At 57.3% G+C, this 16995-nt stretch overlaps 4 protein-coding genes across 4 annotated transcripts; all 4 read right to left on the bottom strand.

Moving 5' to 3' along the window:
• Positions 1 to 4377: 4377 nt before the first annotated feature.
• Positions 4378 to 6840, bottom strand: LBRM_07_0600 (conserved hypothetical protein; the record flags this gene model as incomplete). Its single annotated transcript, XM_001562506.1, has 1 exon — positions 4378 to 6840. The coding sequence occupies one exon, from the start codon at positions 6838 to 6840 to the stop codon at positions 4378 to 4380; it is 2463 nt and encodes an 820-aa protein (XP_001562556.1).
• Positions 6841 to 9597: 2757 nt separating this feature from the next.
• Positions 9598 to 10686, bottom strand: LBRM_07_0590 (adp/ATP carrier-like protein; the record flags this gene model as incomplete). Its single annotated transcript, XM_001562505.1, has 1 exon — positions 9598 to 10686. One exon carries the CDS (start codon positions 10684 to 10686, stop codon positions 9598 to 9600), a length of 1089 nt encoding a protein of 362 aa, XP_001562555.1.
• Positions 10687 to 13772: 3086 nt separating this feature from the next.
• Positions 13773 to 14483, bottom strand: LBRM_07_0580 (QA-SNARE protein putative; the record flags this gene model as incomplete). The annotated part of the gene is made up of 1 exon (XM_001562504.1): positions 13773 to 14483. The coding sequence occupies one exon, from the start codon at positions 14481 to 14483 to the stop codon at positions 13773 to 13775; it is 711 nt and encodes a 236-aa protein (XP_001562554.1).
• A 1298-nt stretch (positions 14484 to 15781) lies between these two features.
• LBRM_07_0570 (putative 60S ribosomal protein L7a) lies at positions 15782 to 16576 on the bottom strand (the record flags this gene model as incomplete). Its single annotated transcript, XM_001562503.1, has 1 exon — positions 15782 to 16576. One exon carries the CDS (start codon positions 16574 to 16576, stop codon positions 15782 to 15784), a length of 795 nt encoding a protein of 264 aa, XP_001562553.1.
• Between the last annotated feature and the right edge of the window lie 419 nt (positions 16577 to 16995).

Raw genomic sequence — 16995 nt, 5'->3', positions numbered from 1 at the left:
ACGCCTCATGCAAAGTGGAGAGTAGGTGATGCGCACACAGAGAGCAGCCGTAAGAGATCGAGAGCGGGAGAGAAAAACTGGGTCGGTACACCTCCCGTGCTCATCCACTACAATGTGGATATGGTGGTGGGGGGGGTGGGGGGATTAGGGTGGCTCCTCTTCTTGCTGCTTGCTGTGTGGCCTATGCGACCTCAAACAAGAAGGGGGAAAAACAAGGAAAAAGATGCGGAGAGGGGGGAGAGAAGCCGAGCGCCGCAAAGACGTACACACACGCACAGGCGCGCACAACCAAGAAAAACAAAGCGGCAGGGACAAAGGGAGAACACTAAAGACGTCAGACACAAGAAGAGGGAGGGGGGCGTCAAAATAATACACACGCGCGGGCACGTGACACGAAGGAGAGAGAGAGAGATGAGAGAGAGACGGGAGACGAGAGGGAACGCCAACAAGAACACGAGAACAACAGCCAGGCGTGACGAGGGACAGGAACAGTAGGAAGAAAAGGGAAAAGGAAAGCGAAAGAGGGGCGAAGCCAACAACGAAGCGGAAGAAGCGCAAAGGGGAGGGGGGCAGGAAAGGGGGGGGTCGAGTGCTAAAGAAAAAAGGAGGCAAAGGCGAAAGAAAGGAGCGGGGGTAAGTCAGAGCGAAGCGAGAAAAGGAAGAAAAATTTGATACGTTATTTCATCAGAGCAGATGAAGGGGGGGGGGGGGCAATAAGAGAAAGAGGGGTGGAGGGTAGAAGCACTGTTCCAGGGACGCGCTTAGGTGGAAGAATAAACGAGAAAGACCGCAACGAATAACAAAGGGAGAGAGAGAGGGGGAGGAGGGGGGGGGGGGGGCAAAGAAAGAGACAAATCAACGGCGACACAGTCGACAACAGTTATTACCTGCACGTGTTTTTTTTTTTTGTTTTTTTTCTTGTGTGCTTGTCTCTCTCTCTTTGGGTGCAAGTGATACGTTGTGCCTATGCCCTCGCGAAGGCAAGTGCTGAAGACCCAAAGTGAGTGAGAGAGAGCGCGGCAGAGGCTGGACAAACACACGAGAAGGTTAGAAAGAGGGGAGAAGGCGGGCTGACCGGAGCACAAAAAAAAAATGAAAAGAAGTGAGAGTCGCGAGAACAACAAGAGCGGGTGAGGAACAACAGAGAGAGAAAGGGAGAAGGCTGGCCGACGGCACCAACAAATGAAAGGAAGAGAATACTGCACCGAAAAGCACCACAAACCAAACGGTAGATAAACTGCACACACGCACACGCACACGCACGGGGAGAGAGAGAGAGACCTCCTTGCAGAGCAGCTGTCCCCCTCCGCCAATCTCCTGTCCACCTTTTACCTTGTGTGTGTGTGTGTATGTACGTGTGCTTCTGTGCGTACGCGCATGTACGCGCACCCCCTTTCGGCTCGTGCCACTGCAAGGACAGCAATTGAGCAAACCAATAAAGAAATAATGTGGTATGTCCAGAGAAACCGAATATAGGCCGAGGTGGAGAAAGAGAGAGAGAGACCGGGGGAAATCTAATCGAGGGTATCACACGAGAGAAGACCAAAAAGGGGGGAAGCCGTCGTAGTAGAGGAATAGACAGAGAGGGAGAGAACAAGAGGAAGAGAGGAGGCGGCGGCGCTTATTTCAGATACACACGCGAGAGGTCGAGAAACGCCCCTTCCCCAAAGAGCGGGGCAGGGCCACACGGGGGAAAAAGGCGTCAGCAACACAGAGAGAGAGAGAGAAGCGGAAGAAATGGGCAAACGAAAGAGAAATAAGGGCGTACTTTACACGGACATGCAAGGCGGGGAGGGTGAGAACGAATGATACTATTAGCGATGGTTACCAAAAAAGAGAAGGGAGAGGCAATAAGCGATCCCTTCACATTGATGATATTGCCGACGCAGACGCTATGCGCGGGTACTCGATGGCGTGCTTTTGGGGGGGGCCTCTTGCCGTGCCTTGCTGTTGTTTGCTTCTGATTCCTTGGCTTTCGAATTGTCCAGCAGAGAAGGGACGCAGAAAAAAAATAGGGAAAGAGGGGAGAAAATCCAATCACGTTGTAGCGCTCGCCCGTGTGCTGCTCAATCTCGCTCTTCTCTGCAACTGCGTTGATGTCTGCCTCCTCTCCACCCGTACTTTTCTTGAGTGAAAGACGTTCTTTTTCCTCCTGTTCCTCGAAAAGGTGCGGCACGTACACACGTACACACACACACGCACCGAGCAAAGCAGGCTGCGGTGTACACGTGAATCTCTTTTATAGACCTGCAGCGTACGTGCAGGGCGTGTCTTTCTTTTCGCTACAACTAAAAATTGAGCACACCTGGGCACTGGCGCGCAGGACCGTGTGTCGATATAGGAAAGGGGCGTGCCGTCGGAGGGTGGGGGGGGGGGGGGGACTTGAATTGGCGAGTATGGAGGTGGGTAGGTGGGTGAGTGAGTGGGGGGTGGACTGGGATGGAAACAGGCAAAAGGAAATATGAGGGAGGGAGCGAGGGAAGGAGAGAGAAGTGTGCCTTTTTTGTTTTCTTCAACGCGTCATTCAGGAATGAAAAGGCCACATACACATGCATGACCATTACCTCGTCGACCCCCGGTTGCACTACCGTGTGATGCCAGGGAACCGGGGTGCCAGCCAACACTGTTTGGCGTCGCTCAGCCTCACTGCAGTCCCACAGCATACAGAGCAGGCCCGGTCCAGCGTTACGCTCAACATCACCGCAATGCAGCAATCGTAGAGAAACGATGGGCGGGTGCGTCAGTGTTTGTTGAACCATCGACAGGATGCGTAGTGAGATGGTCCAAACGCCATCATGACCGCGCGTCTCTTAGGCAGAGCACCAGCCGAGGTCTGGTCCGCCAACACCACGAGCCTGCGCAACAAACACCTGCGTGCAGCTTGCAGGCTCTTGGCTTCCCTACAGAGAATGGGTACTGGTTCCTGGTACGACGCGCGGTAAGGTGGCCGACATCATCAGAGGGGAAGTGGGCGTGAAAAGGAAAAGAAATAATAATGAAGAGAAGAGGCGCAGTGCAGTAGTGCGCTCAGCAGGAAAGGTGGTGGAGAGAAAACGAGTTCAAGGTCGAGGGTGAGTGTGCGGAGAGGGAGGGAGGGAGGGATGCACGACTGGCGTGAGTCCACACACGAGTGAGACCAACGCAAGGGCAGCAAACGAGCACAGAAAACTGTGCTGCCAGGGAAGGCTGTGAAAGGGGGTTGGAAAGGGGGGGGATGAGAAACTACAAAGCCAAAAACATCACAACAAAAGAGTCGAGGGACCGATAGGTGGGAGGAGGAGGGGAGGGGGGAAACCGCAATGGCTGGCGCACGCACGCACGCGGGGAGAGGGAGAGGGAGTCTCGTTTATACTTTCCACGTTCGGCCGTTGTTCTTGCAGGGAGGGATGATGGTAGGCCGTGTGAGCAGATGAAGTTTGGGTCTTCTGCAGCTACTCGGCGCCGGGCAATCCACAACGCTTTGGTGTGCCCGAGTAAACGAAGAGAAAGGAAAGAGGAGAGGGAAGAGCAATCGAGTGCGTGCGTGTGTGTGTGTGTGTGTGTGTGTGTGTGTGTCGAGGTGGGAAAGTCGAGGGAAGCGGGGTATATGTTCTCTTGTGCCGATGGTGGTGGTGGTGGTACACCTATGGCTCTTCTTGTTCGTATTCTCCCTTAGAGATAAAATGGGGGAAAGAGAGCTCGGACGAGAAGGGAGGTGCTTGTGTGTTCGTATGCGCATGAGAGGAGAAAGAGGGGATACACATTCCCCTGCTGTCTTCCCTCTGGTGGATAAGGTGGTGGGTCCAGTGTCACGGTGGAGTCAGAAAGGGGGAGAGAGGTGAAAGAGGGACGAGGCGGTGGGGGAAGCAGGGTTCGCAGGAGGTAGAAGATGCGAGGCAGAGTGATTGGAGAAAGCGACGAGACGGCGTGAAAAAAGGCGGGGCGCACTGGCATAGAAGAGGTATATTATGTCGTACCGCCCTGCGTGGGCAGCTGTATGGGCTTGTGTTGGCGTATGTATGTGGGTCTCCCTGTGCAGCTGTATTGCTGGTGTTCACAGTGAAGGTCCATCAGCTTTGAGATGAACAAACCCACAACAGGTAAAACAGGAGAAAGGAGAGGAAAGAGGGAGGACCACGCATGGCGAGGAGGAATGACTCACGCATGATTTATGCCAAGTAACCGTGTGCGGGTGTGGGTGTGGGTGGGTGGGTGTGCGGCAAAGAAAAAAAGGCCGAAGAACGCGAAGAAATGAACCATACAGGGAAACACAGAGAAGAAACTGCGAGCCCGTACACACACACACACACACGTACACGTCAGTGTGGCAGAGCCGTCCATCTCACGGGGCGTCTATTCCGGGGCTCTCCCCTTTTCGTTCAGCATGCAGTTTGCCTGTCACACCTTCAAGCTTCGGTTGCGCTCCACCACAGCCATCATGGCACCCACCCATGCCTGTCGATCGCCCTCGCATAAAAAGGATACAGCGACTGGACGAGATGCGAAGACGAAGACAGCGCACATGCCGCATGCCACCCGACGACCCTCGTGATCGACCACCACCGCGCCACCACCACCATCGCAGAAGCTGGAGCCGTCGCCGCTACTGCTGATGCCACCCTTCGTGTGAGGGAACAGAGTCATGTACATCTCACTGATGCCACGTCCAGCGCCGACGTACACGGCCTCCAGGTGAATGAGGTTCAGCGCCGTTTCGTACGGCACCTCCTGCTGGGAGAGGGAGAGCCCCGTCGGCAGCAGCGCCCCGTACTTCGACCGCTTCGCACGTGGCAGTCGATCGTGTTGGTGCACCCCAATCGGCGTCGCCCACGTAAAGTGCGGCATGAGGACCTCACTGCCACGATACATATCCTTGCAGTCGAGGATTTGGAAGAGACGCAGGTGCGGTCGGCGAGTGTTGTGGATGTACTTGACAGCGAGGGTACCGCGAGAGCGCAGTAGCGGCATGAGGTCTTTAAGAGGTCGCTTGACGATGCCACTTGGCAGCTCTTGAGCTGCCGCGAGTGCCGCTCGATCTGCACCGCCACCAGGGCCTCTACGACCGTCGCACTCGCCCGTCTCACCATCGGCGTCACTGCCTTCGCCAGAGTTGCTGCGGCCCACGCGCCGGTCTCGCACGTGCACATGACGACCGTGAGTCTGCAAGGCCGCATCTAGCGGACCACTACGGTGGTGCTGTCTACTGTTCCTCGTGTCACCTTGGTGGTGATTGAGCCGAGAAGACGACGAGGACCCAGCCGGCATCGCAGCAAACCTGCTCGGCGCCGAAGGATGGTGCTGTGATGCCCCCAAGACCATACGTGGCTCAAAAGACGGCGACTGGCGATTTGGCTCCGTCACCCGCGATCGTGCTGCTCTGGCGGTGTCTGCTGTGCTGCGCAGATGTCGATGCAGCGGCGACGGCTTGGCAGCTTGAGCCCAAGAGGGGACGGCCTTGGTGTTTGCGTCGTCCAAGTTGTACGGCAACGCATCACAGGCAACCGCGGTCTGGTTAGCAGGACTTCCACGAGCGTGAGTTTCCTTGCGAGCACGGGACGCCGGCGTCGTGCCGGCGGCGGCAGGTAACACAGACGACGTAACTGATAGCTTGTGATGGCCCTGCACGGAGGGCCCGACGCCCGTGGTGATGGCGTCGTCGTTGCGAAAGGCTGGCAGCCGAGCCGTGATGATTTGAACTGGGTGCGTGCCGCCGCCACTGAAGGCGAGCTGGTCATTCGGGGCGCGGTAGGTGGCTCCTGTGCAAGAGGTCGTGTTGCTATTCGCTAACCGACGCTCAGCATCGGATGCAGTGGTGCACTGCTGCTGATGCTGAACCCTCGCAGAGACGCAGGGCTGGCTTGGGAGGACCGCATTGTCAGGGGGCCCCCGGGATGCGTAGGTGGTTGCGGGCGCAGGTGGGGTAGGTGTGGTGACTGGCGGTATCTGCGCCTCGACATCATCCAGCTCACGGTCATCCACCTCCTCTCTCCCTCGTGAACCAGGGGCAGCAGACGATCGACGTGGAAGATATGAAGAGGTGTGACACAACGCAGCAGCCCCCTGGTGCTGTGTATAGCCGTCGCGTCGCTCTCTCTGCGGCGGTGGTGGCGGCGCTGGTGCAACTCTCGCAATGACGTTCTCCGCCGGGTCTTCGACCAGAAAGGATGACGTCTCCATCCCGGCCTCCCGCCGTGCCTGCCGCACTGTGCGATAGAGGTCGATGTAAAAGCACTGTGCTAGCCCGGCCACGTCCTCGGCGCTCAGTGACTCTATGCCACGCTCCGCCTCGCCAGCCTCCCTGGCGTAGTAGTCCTTGAGGTAGTATGCGATGCGGCAGACGTTGGCAGCGTGCTCGTTTGCGTTGAGGTGACTAACGAGCTCAACTGACTCGACAGGGTGCACAACACGGTCAGCCGAAGCACTCTGTGGCGCTGTGGTTGAGGTGGCGCCTGTAGACGACGGTGCTAACGGTGGGCGTCGCAGCGGTTGACGCCAAGACTGCGAGCTCTGCTCCTCCTTCACCTCTTCATAAGCAGCGTCACAGTGCGGTGCGTGGGCCGTTGGAGGTGCATAGACCGCGGGCGCCGCTGGCGACACTGGATGTGACGCGTTGATCCCGTTCACAGAAGAGCCCTGTGCAGAGTCCTCCTCCCATGCATGCTTGTCCCTCTGCCTGGGCGGCTCATACGGCGATGGCGATGCTGCTGGGACCGCACCTGCGACGGTTGTAGCGATGCCACAATGTGTGCCTTCGCCGCTTCTGTCTCCCCACCCCCACAGCAGCGATGAAAGCGAAGACCCGCGAAGAGGGACGAGTGGCGACGGCGCGGACGAGTGCCGCCACCCCAGTGGGGATGGCATCGTCGTCGTCACCGAGGCGGCCGTGCGATTGTACAGCGGCGAGGGCGAGAAAGACGAGGCACGGAGCCACCCCCACCCCGATGCGGGACGCGGCGACGACGCCTTCTTCCACCCGCCGCTTGCCACTCCACCAGTGTACGGGTACAAATTTCGGCGGGTGGAAGAAGGCGGCGAAGCCGAGTCCTTCCCGTAGCGGAACATCCTGCGGGATGACGGTGCTGCCGAGGCGCCCGACACACCGCTTCTCGAAGTGTTGGAGTCGTGGAGAAAAGGCAGGCAACTCCGATCGGCTCTATCGATGCTCGCAGAGGAGGCTTCGCAGATGTACGGCGAGTGGCCGAAACTGGACGATGTCGTCGCAGCTCCCGAGCGCTGGAGAAGCGACGTGTCGTTCAGCACGGCGTCGTTTCGGGAATCGTGAGCGCTGTGAAGAGAAATTCTGGCGTTGCTGAGGCGGCTGATCGCAGAGTACGTCTCGCTGCCACCAATCCTCACGCGTCCGTCTTCGCCTACACTGTCTTGCCGGAGGCGTCCACAGGTGGCGAGCCGCCGCGCACTATTGCTGCAGTTGATCAGCTCTGATATGTGCAATGGAGAATGGCCTTCAGGAATAGACGCGTCGCGTAGAGCTGAGTGAACAGTGTCGGATGGCTCCTTTGGTGGTGCCCTGCGGGTGGGGGAGTCGGACTGACTGACGAAGTCCTGCAAGTAGGCGATGGAGTCAGACACAGACGGGCCCGCTGCGGCTGGCATGTCCCGGAAAAGCGATGCGATGCAACACAGCACACGGCTCCTTTCGTGAATCGAGATCTACGGAGATGTGAGAGCTTCTGTGTAGCCCTCCCCCCTTTTTTTAGAAATCTGTGTGTGCGTGGACGCTTCCCCTGATGAGCAACGAAGCGTCGCAGCAGCACGTCAGTGATGCGCTCTCACCCGCTCAGAGGTGTGCAGAGGTCCGAGGGCAGGGGGGGGGGGGGCGTGGGGGCCTGCTGCAGCACAGCGAGCACAACCTACTAAAATATGCGACGAAGGGAACGTGGAAAATGAGTTGGAAGGAGGACGGAGTAGAGTAGTGAGAATCCACGCACGAGGGAAACGAAAAAAAAAAAAAGCACGCCGTGAACGTGACCGTTTCATGGACATTGCTGAGGTGCACCTTCACGCAGGCGCGTGGGCAGACCGCTGAAGCACAGATCAGTCGGTGACACACGCAGGTGTGAGCGTTTTCCACTTCGGCCTTAAGCGTTCAATGTGATCGTCAGTATGCGTGGGGTTGTAGACAAATACACAGGCCGTGTAAGCGCACAAAGACACGCTGTACAATTGCGGTACTTTGATGGGGGGGGGGGGGGCCGCGGTGGAGGTGTCGGGGTACACCTAATGAAACTCAGGACCACCCACTATCACCATCGGCATGGTGTCCTAGTGGCTCTCCCCTAAGTCTTCTACCGTCGCCGCGAGTTTTTCATGTTCCCTTGCGTGTCCTTGTGATTAAACCTAAACACTGCTGATGTGGGGGCACACATCAGCGGTGACAGGGTCCCCCGCCACGCTCTGTGCGTGGGGAGGCAAGGCGGCTCCCCATCTCTGCTAATGCCGGGCCGCCTCCGGTGGTGACGGGGCGCCAGGCACCTACGACATAGGCGGAGGGGTCAGGGCGATGCCTCGCTACTGCTGTCGGCGGTGAGGGCCTAGGCGGGCTTGCGTCGGTGAGCGCCCTGCGGCGGGGAACGCATTTGCGTCATCCGTGCGATGGGCAGAGCGCCAACACCGTATGAGCGCGTCTCGCCCGGGCCCCGCCGCCCGTTGGTGTGAGCGGCTGTGAGGCGGGTGAGCGCGGCTTGGGTCGGGGAGGGGGGGGGGGCCGTGCTCGGATGGCGGGGTCAACGCGTGTGTCCACGGCTACCTTCGCAGCACTTGATGGGCATTGTGACAGGCCGGGAGTTAAGTGGATGTCAGTCCACATCTGTTCTACGGCGGAGAGTGGGCAGGTGGAGAATAAAAAAGAGTTTTAAAAAATATATGCTAAAGAAAATTCAATCAAACGAAAGGGAGGTGAGTAGTGGAGTGGAGGTGTGGTAACGTACGCACGTGTATGTGTGCGTCACTGGGCCTGTCCGTACATGCATGTGGGTGATGAAGAAGTGAAACGCACGAGAGCCCCGCATACGCACACGCACACACACACAGAGAGAGAGAGAGAGACGCCTCAATGACAGATGCGTCGCTCTCTCTCTCAAAGCGCACGTAGACCAGTCCGAGGCGTGCCTATCAATCCGGCGCAATCTTTCCTGCATTCCCCCCTCCCACCACCGTTTGCAGCCACAGCCGTCAACGTCACCGACATGGTCACCCGTCACCCGGATCCTTCGTCAAGTCGCTCCCCGTCAACCCAAAAAAAAAAAAAAAGAGAGAAGAAAAACGAGAAATGTGAACAATAACGAAGCGAAAAATATATAGAAGAGGAGAGAGAGAGAGAGACCATCACCACCAGCGCGCCCACGCACGGAGACGATACGTCAGCGTTGTACATGTGGCTATGGTGCAACTGTGAAACAGTCAGCGACACGACCAAAAAAAAAAAGAGCAAGAAAGGCACTCCCTCGCTGCCTCTACCACCATAGTGCGTCTTTGAGTGTTGGTGCTTGGGTGCGGAAAGTAAAGGAGGAGGAAGCTAAGTGCCCTCCATACTTACCCCTCCAACCCTCCAACACACACACACACACACACAAAGCCTACAGTGAAAACAGCGTACATTTAGTACGGCAGCCCCACCAAGACAAGTCCTGTCGCCGTTATCATCTTCGTCAGGGTAACGGTGCCGCCGCGGAAGAAGCCACGGATGCCCTCCTTCTGCGCGATGCGGACCATACACTTCATGGCGGATGAGTACTGTAGACGGTCCTCCATCACAGCGACCATCATGCGATGGCGCACCAGGTCTATCGGATGCAGGCACAGGGTCGTCGTGCCGGATACCGTCAAGCCACACACTGTTTGAATGATCGCCGGGGTCCACCCACTGCCCTCCTCGTCTGGTGGTACGTACGGCGCTATGAGGTTCAGCAGAGCATTCTGCACAGACTGGTAGACAACGCTGCCAAAGATAAAGAGAGTGAGGCCTCGGTAGAGGAGGTGGGGGCATTCGCTCATCACAGGATGGGAATAAAAGGCGAAGCTATTGCGAAACTTGTACGAGGCGCCGACGTGGGACTTGACGTCGACGGCGAGGCGGAACCGCGCGTACTCTAGGGGGTAGCTCACCATGGTGGCCGCCAGTGCACCGCCGAGCAGGGCGGCGTAGCTGGCCACCGTGTAGTCCACCACAGAATGCGTCACACAGAAGTTGAAGATGAACGACTGTGTTGGGTACGCAATAAAGACTTGTGCGAGCAGGATAGGGAGAAGCGAGACCACCTGGATGAGGTTGCCGCGCCAGAAGCTCCGCGTCCCCTCCATGTGCCTCAGGTAACTCACGCAGGACCACACTGTCTTGAACTCGCACTGAAGAGCTCCCGCGCGTTGGAGCTCCTTTTGGCACTGCATTACGTACTTTACGCGCTCGAGCGGGGCCAGCACGGTGCGGCTAACTGCCCGCATGAGCCAGAGTCGCTGGATGTACTCCACAGAGATGAGCGTTAAGCCATCCTCTTCGTAGAGGCGCTGCTGGCGGTCGTGCTGCGATGCCGACCCGCACGGCTGCGGTGAGCATGACGACCCGGCATGTTCAGCCTCCCGCGTCCCGCCGTGAGACAAGGAAGACGATGTGAAAGACCGCTCCCCGGACCTGTACGCAGAGCCGCCGCCGCCGCTACTGCCTTGGGCGGCGACGCTAGTGGTTGGCATGGCTAAGCAGTAAGAAGGGTGCAGAAGTGCCAAAGACCCTTTTGCTCTCCTTTCCCCTGCGCTGGTATGCGTGTGCGTGGGCACGTTTGTGCAGCGTGTGAGGTCTCACAAAGCACACACACACACGAACGCGCGCGCCCACAAAACACACATGCACAGAGAGCACTACAGTCGAAGTCAGCGATTCGCTGCCCGATTACGTGAGAAAGGAGCGCGACGCAGACGCCCCCTCGCTAAGGCGCATGCATACAGCGAATGGAAGATGCAAAAGACGACGCACGCGCACTGCACGAGCGGACACGAGTCACGCAGCCAATGCGATGGCCTGAAAAAAAGACCCACCGAACCGTTTTGCGGGTACACACGTGCCTACGTAAACACTGGTCGAGGATGCCTTCGCGCGTGTGTATCAGTAATAGAGGTGAGGCCTGTACGTGGTGATCAAGTCTGCGAGAGAGAGAGAGAGAGAGAGGCGGCGGCAGCAGCGGCGGGGTAGAGAGCAACCTAGCAGGTTAGTAGCACAAGAGTAACCACAGAGAACTCAAAACATGCAAGCCCCCAGCCCTCTCTTCGTGTGTAGAAGAGCGAGATACACAGCAGATCGCTCACTCAAGGGAGGGGGGGGGGGGAAGAAAAGAGTGAGAACGAGCAACGAGGGTAAGAAGTGCGAAAAAAAACGAACGCGGACGATGGAGAGGGGGAGGGGGGAGAAAGGCAGAGGGAGAGAGAGAAGACCACCGCGTGTGGGGGGATTTGTGTGATTTGGGTGCGTGTGTGTGTGTGTGTGTGTGTGGGGAAGGGGGGAGGGGGAGGGTGAAGGAGGCGGCTTAGGTATACCTGTGAGGAAGAGGAAGAAGGAGAGAAATAAGAAGAGGCCAAGGTGACAACGCCCATACCCACGCCGAAGTGTCTGTCCGTGCACGTCTAGCCGACTCTCTCCCTCTCCCTCTCTCTCTCTCGCTCTCCCTCTCTCTCTGAGTAGGTGTGTGGGTGTGTTTGTGAAGACGCGCCTCAAACAAAAGGCAAAAGGGGGTCCCAAAAATAGAAGGGAAGGCGTACTGGTACAAGGGCGTGGGGTGCGCGAGGGGAGAGAGGAAGAGAGAGGAATTGTGGAAGTGAGCTACTTGAGCAATAGACCAACCAAAAGCCACAGCCAGAGCGAAGAACGGGAGAATACAAAAAAAAAAAACGAACGCAGAAGGCGATGGAGACAGACCGTCAGCCACCGACACGCAGTGAAAGAGCGCATGTGCGTGGGCGTGTACAGTGCCAACCCCAACGCCAACCAGGAAGAAGGTAGACGTTTGCAGTGCAGTGTACCCAAGTGATGCCAGAAGGCAAGCGTAGGAGAAAGGACAAGGAGAAAAAGAGAGAAGAGGAGGGGAGAGTTTTCGTGTGCATCTGTCAGTGGGTGGAGAAAAAGCGCGCACTTTGCTTTTCCGGATGAAGAGTAGGACAACTGCCCTTTCAAAACAAGGCAAAGTTAGGAAGAGAGAGCCCAATGACGAGGCATTGCCAGCGCTGTAACTCGACCCCTTGCGTTCTCTCTTCCTCTCGCTCTCCTTTCTCCTTGATCACAGTCGGTTCGCTGCACACCATGCCAGTAGGCAGTGAAAACGTCCTGTCCTAGCGCTCTCCCTCTCGTTTCCTGCTGCAATCAAGCAGACCAACACGCTGCGTGCATTGCAACACGCAGGTGAATCACCGAAGCGTCGAAGAGACAGAGACAGGGAGAAAGGGAAAGAGGCATCCCTCTCCGTGAACACGATCTGACACACACCACGCGACACACACTCACTCATACAGAGGTACCGGCGTCCACATTCACTTGAGTCAATCTGAGGCTATCCTGTAACACGTGAATGGGAAAAAACGACAGGGTGATTTAAGCCGGCGTGCGCCAAAGTGCTCTCCTAGTTGCTCTCCTCGCCCATAGCGCGCATTTCACCCCAGGAATGTGAGCTGGCTTGTGTGCGTCTGCATTCATATGCCTACGGTCCCGCGCCTACCCTTCCTCAAGACCAAGTTTGAACGGCTCTTTTTTTTTTTCTCCTTTCGGACGCCACGCTCAAAGTGCAGATCATGCGCATGCAAGTCCAAGAGGCAGCCGCATCAGCCATATACGCCTACCAACACGTATAGAAATATATATATATATATATGCGCACACACATGTGCGTGCCCTCCCCCCATCTATGGCTTCGCTGCAGCACGGAGAACCTTCAAGGCCTAGAAATGGGAGGGGACACGCATCGGCAATCGTATTCATATGTGTGTGTGTGTGCCCATGCACGGACGCATATGCCTGCGTGGATTCATCTGGATCTGCGTCTGCATGGTGGGGTGGAAGCAACGAGAAAAAAGCATGGAGACAAGGTGGTGTGGTCAAGAGACAGGGGGAAGGAGTACTACACCCATCAAAGCACACAACGAGGACAGGAGGAGGAGGGTAGAGGGAGGAGCGGGCTTACTTATCTGAAAGGAAACGCAGCAGCAACGGATTAGAGGAGAGAAGAGCGAGTAGTAGAGGGTAGTAGTAGTGGGTAGCAGAGTCCAAAGCAGTTCATTCCCTCTCATAAGCAACACGTAACCACCAGCAACGAGAACGCCAACGCCAAAAAAAAAAAAACGAGACGAGCACAAAAGGGAAAAGAAAAAATGCACAAAGTCGCAAAAAGCGAAGAATAAGAGGACAATGGCCAGCCGCACGGCAGGGGAGAGCAGAAAGACGTGTGCCACACACGCACACACACACACACACGGGCTGTACGATGTGATCGAGAGAGAACGAGAGACAGAGAGACAGAGGAGTGCTTCGGCATTCGATAAGGGGTACCCGCTAGAGCGATACAGATGCCCTCAGATACCCCCTTTCTTCCCGCCCATATCGCTTTCTTTTCGGTGTGTCGCGCAGACCCTCTCACTTCACACCCCTTGAACTTCATAGAGAGGTTCGCCTCGCCCTCCCCCCCGTCCCCCGCCTGCCACACCCTCTGGTGCAGTTCGGTGTGTCGAACAGAACGAGCCTCTCTCTCTCTCTCTCTCTCTCTCTCTCGCTCTCTGCCTCTCGCTCTCGCTGCCTCTCGCTACTTTTTAGATCTCATGCGCTTTGTCCAGATGGACACAAAGACCAGCACCAGCAACGCCACGATACAGAGCCCAAGCAGGGAGAGAAAACACTTGTCGCGCGCCAGTTGCCGGTAGAACCAGCGCAAATCACGTGAGGCGTGGTCGATCTGGCCTCGCAAGTTGTGCAGCTCCTCATCGATGTGGTACATGCGCTCCATCTGCTTCTGCAGCTCTGTGAGCGTGGTTCTACCCGTCTCCTCCGTCACATTCTGCAGCCGCTCGGTACGCTGGAGAGACTGCAGCGCATCCTTCTGAACGTTGATGGCAGCACTCAGCACCTGATTCGAGTCCGTGAACCCCGTGCCGTCTGCCTTGCCATCGCCCATCATCTCCTCCTCACGCTGCTCCTGATACGTCTTCAGTCGCGGAGTCCCGGAGAGACGAGGATAAATCTGGCTCTTCATCTCCGCATCGTAGTTGCGGATGGTCTGGTCGCGATCCTTACAGACAGCATCGTGATCCTGCCGCATATCTAGGTCCACGGTGCGACGGCTCTCGGCACGCAGGGCGGCCAGCTTCTGCCGCGCCTCTCGCATTATCGGGCGAGCCTCCATCTCTACCTGTTTCTTCTCAGGCAGCGTGTTGGCGACAATTACCCCCTCAACTCTCTTCCTGAGAATGGCGAGGATGGCATCGAGCTCCTCCAGCGCCGTTTGAAAGGAGTCCATTTTTTACTCTACTCCAACAGGAGTGCACGCACCGAATCACAGAGTCAGCACGTGCGATGGTTGAAGCCCCACACACGCAGGCGGAAGCACACGCACGAGCGTGTTTGTGGAGAGGGATGTCCGTATGAACAATACAACACTGCGTGCCAATCCGAAGCCTGAGTGCCTCACGTACGCGACTCCTGCTCAGCAGGCAGCGCTGGAATGAGCTGGACTGAGCGGCGTGTCTTTCGAACCCAGATGAAACAAACCGTGAAAGAAGGAAAGGGCAAATAGCGCGATGAGCCTCCGCGTATTGCCGCGCACGGTCGTACGAGTCCAAGCGTGTGTCTGTGTCTGTGTGTGTGTGTGTGTGTGTGTGTGTGTGTGTGTGTGTGTGTGCGTGTGCGTGGGTGTGTGGGTGGGTGTGTGGGTGTGTGTGCTGGTCTACTCCTCTTCTTTGACTGTTGTTGTTTTGCTGCTGGCGAGTGAGTAGAGACGTACGGAAGCTGGGAGGAGGAACAACGTGCTCGGCAGCCCACAACAGCGCACGTCCCACATCATCCTCGGTGAAATGCGGCGACAGCGGTGGTTGAGGCACAAGCCGAAGAAAAAAAAGGAGGGGGCGGGTAAAAATGTTGGGAAGAGGAGGGGAGATGCACCCGTGCCAGGACAGCACGCGAAAGCGAGCAAAAGCCAACAAACACACACACACGCGCGGAAGCGAAATGAAAAGGAGATAAAAACAAAGAGGAAGAAAGGGGCGGAGCTGCACGCAACATAGATGAGCATGGCGTCTGCCCCCCCCCCCGCCGGGGGTGTGAGTGCCTCAGGGTACAAACAGAGATGACAGAGGCCATCTCAGCGGTTCTGCACGTGGGCGCAGCTTTCACAAGCGCATGTTTACCGGCGCGTGCACGCAATAAAGCCAAGCAGCACACAAGAGAGAGAGAGAAAGAGTGCGCTGTAGCATCTCCCCTCTCCTTTTCTCTGGTGGTGCGTGTTGCTCCCCAGAGAGAGAGAAATACGGTGCAGACATTTAGAGGCGCACCATCACTTGAAGGGTGCGAGAGTCCTCGGTGGAAATGGAATGGAAAGGAAAAAAAAAAAAGAGAAATAAAACGAAAACGAGAGAGGACGATCTGGTGTTACTGCAGGCCCTGTGTGCGCGAGTGAGTGACTCAGCGTCAGCTGAGAAAGAAGGCTGTGTGCGCGGCCAAGAAGAGAAACACCAACAGCGGCGTAAAGCTGCGCTAGCACTACCGCCACACAATGCGCACAGACCCACACACCCGCACCGTGTCAGGCAGCGCAGCGCCTTACTGAACAACAGCCGCGGCGTCCACACCAGCGTTGCGGGCGTGCTTCTTGCGCAGCTCCGCGCGAGATCGCAGAGACAGCTGCAGGCCACCCCACTGGCGGCGGATCACGTCCGAGCGGGACAGGAAGCGAGCGTTCACGGAGCGGATCAGGTTCTTCAGCGCCGCCTCCTCCTCGGCGTTCACGTCGGTGATCGCAACGCACGTCGCCGTCTTCCGCCCGATCGCGTCGCCCAGGCGCGCCATGTCCTTCACGATCGCGTACGGGATGTTGTTCGCGCGGCACAGGTTCGGCATCCACAGAACGAGCTCCACAGGGTCCACGTTGTTCGCGATGACAACCATGCGGGCCTGCTTCTTCTCAATCGCGCGCGTCACCTCCTGCAGCCCAGTCACAACAGCCAGGGGAGCCCTCGTCGACACCGTCTTCCTCGGGTCCTTCTTCTTCTCCTCGGCAGCCTTGTGCAGACGATCGCGGCGAGCCTTACGGGTCTCCGGCGCGTACTTCTTAATCAGCCTCAGCACCTCATTGCGGCTCGTGCGGTCCAGCACCTTCGTGAACTGGTTCAGCGCCGGTGGCACCTTCAGGCGACGCTGCAGCACGCGCTTCTTGCGCTGCATCGTCACAAACGTCGGCCACCGCATGAAGCGGGAGAGGTCGCGCGAGTACGGCACATCCTGGCCAATACCGAAGTTCTTCGGGCGGGCCGTGAACCGCGACGCAGCAGCGGGCTTCTTGTACGGAGACGCGGCCTTCACGGGCTGCGTCGCCCTCTTTGCTTCCTTGCCAGGCATGCTTTGCTGATGCAAACGTCCTGTGTATTGTGTGTGCGCGCATAATGCGTGTTTGGATGCATGGGTGAGTGGGTAGGAAAAGGGGAGGCACGATGCATGTCATGCAGGGAGTGATATGACATGGATGGTGGTGTGGTGGAGGTAAAGTTGGAGAGGGGCAGACATAAAACGACCCGACACGCAACGCGAAGACACACATGGATGTAAACCCATACACGCAGAGAGACAGAGAGGGGGGAGAGACAAACAGACGCACAGAGATGGTGTATGTATGTATGTGTGTGTGTGTGTCGCACAGTCCATAAGCCACGAGGCAGGTAGGGGGAGGCGTAGCAGCGACCGTTGAGCTGATCCACTGCGGAAACACATACACAAAGAAAATGGCCACAGAAAAGCGCAAACCTCACGGAGAGCTCCAA

This window comes from Leishmania braziliensis, chromosome 7, assembly GCF_000002845.2.
Source record: "Leishmania braziliensis MHOM/BR/75/M2904 complete genome, chromosome 7".
NCBI lineage: Eukaryota > Euglenozoa > Kinetoplastea > Trypanosomatida > Trypanosomatidae > Leishmania > Leishmania braziliensis.
This window is presented reverse-complemented; position numbering and strand designations above follow the sequence as displayed.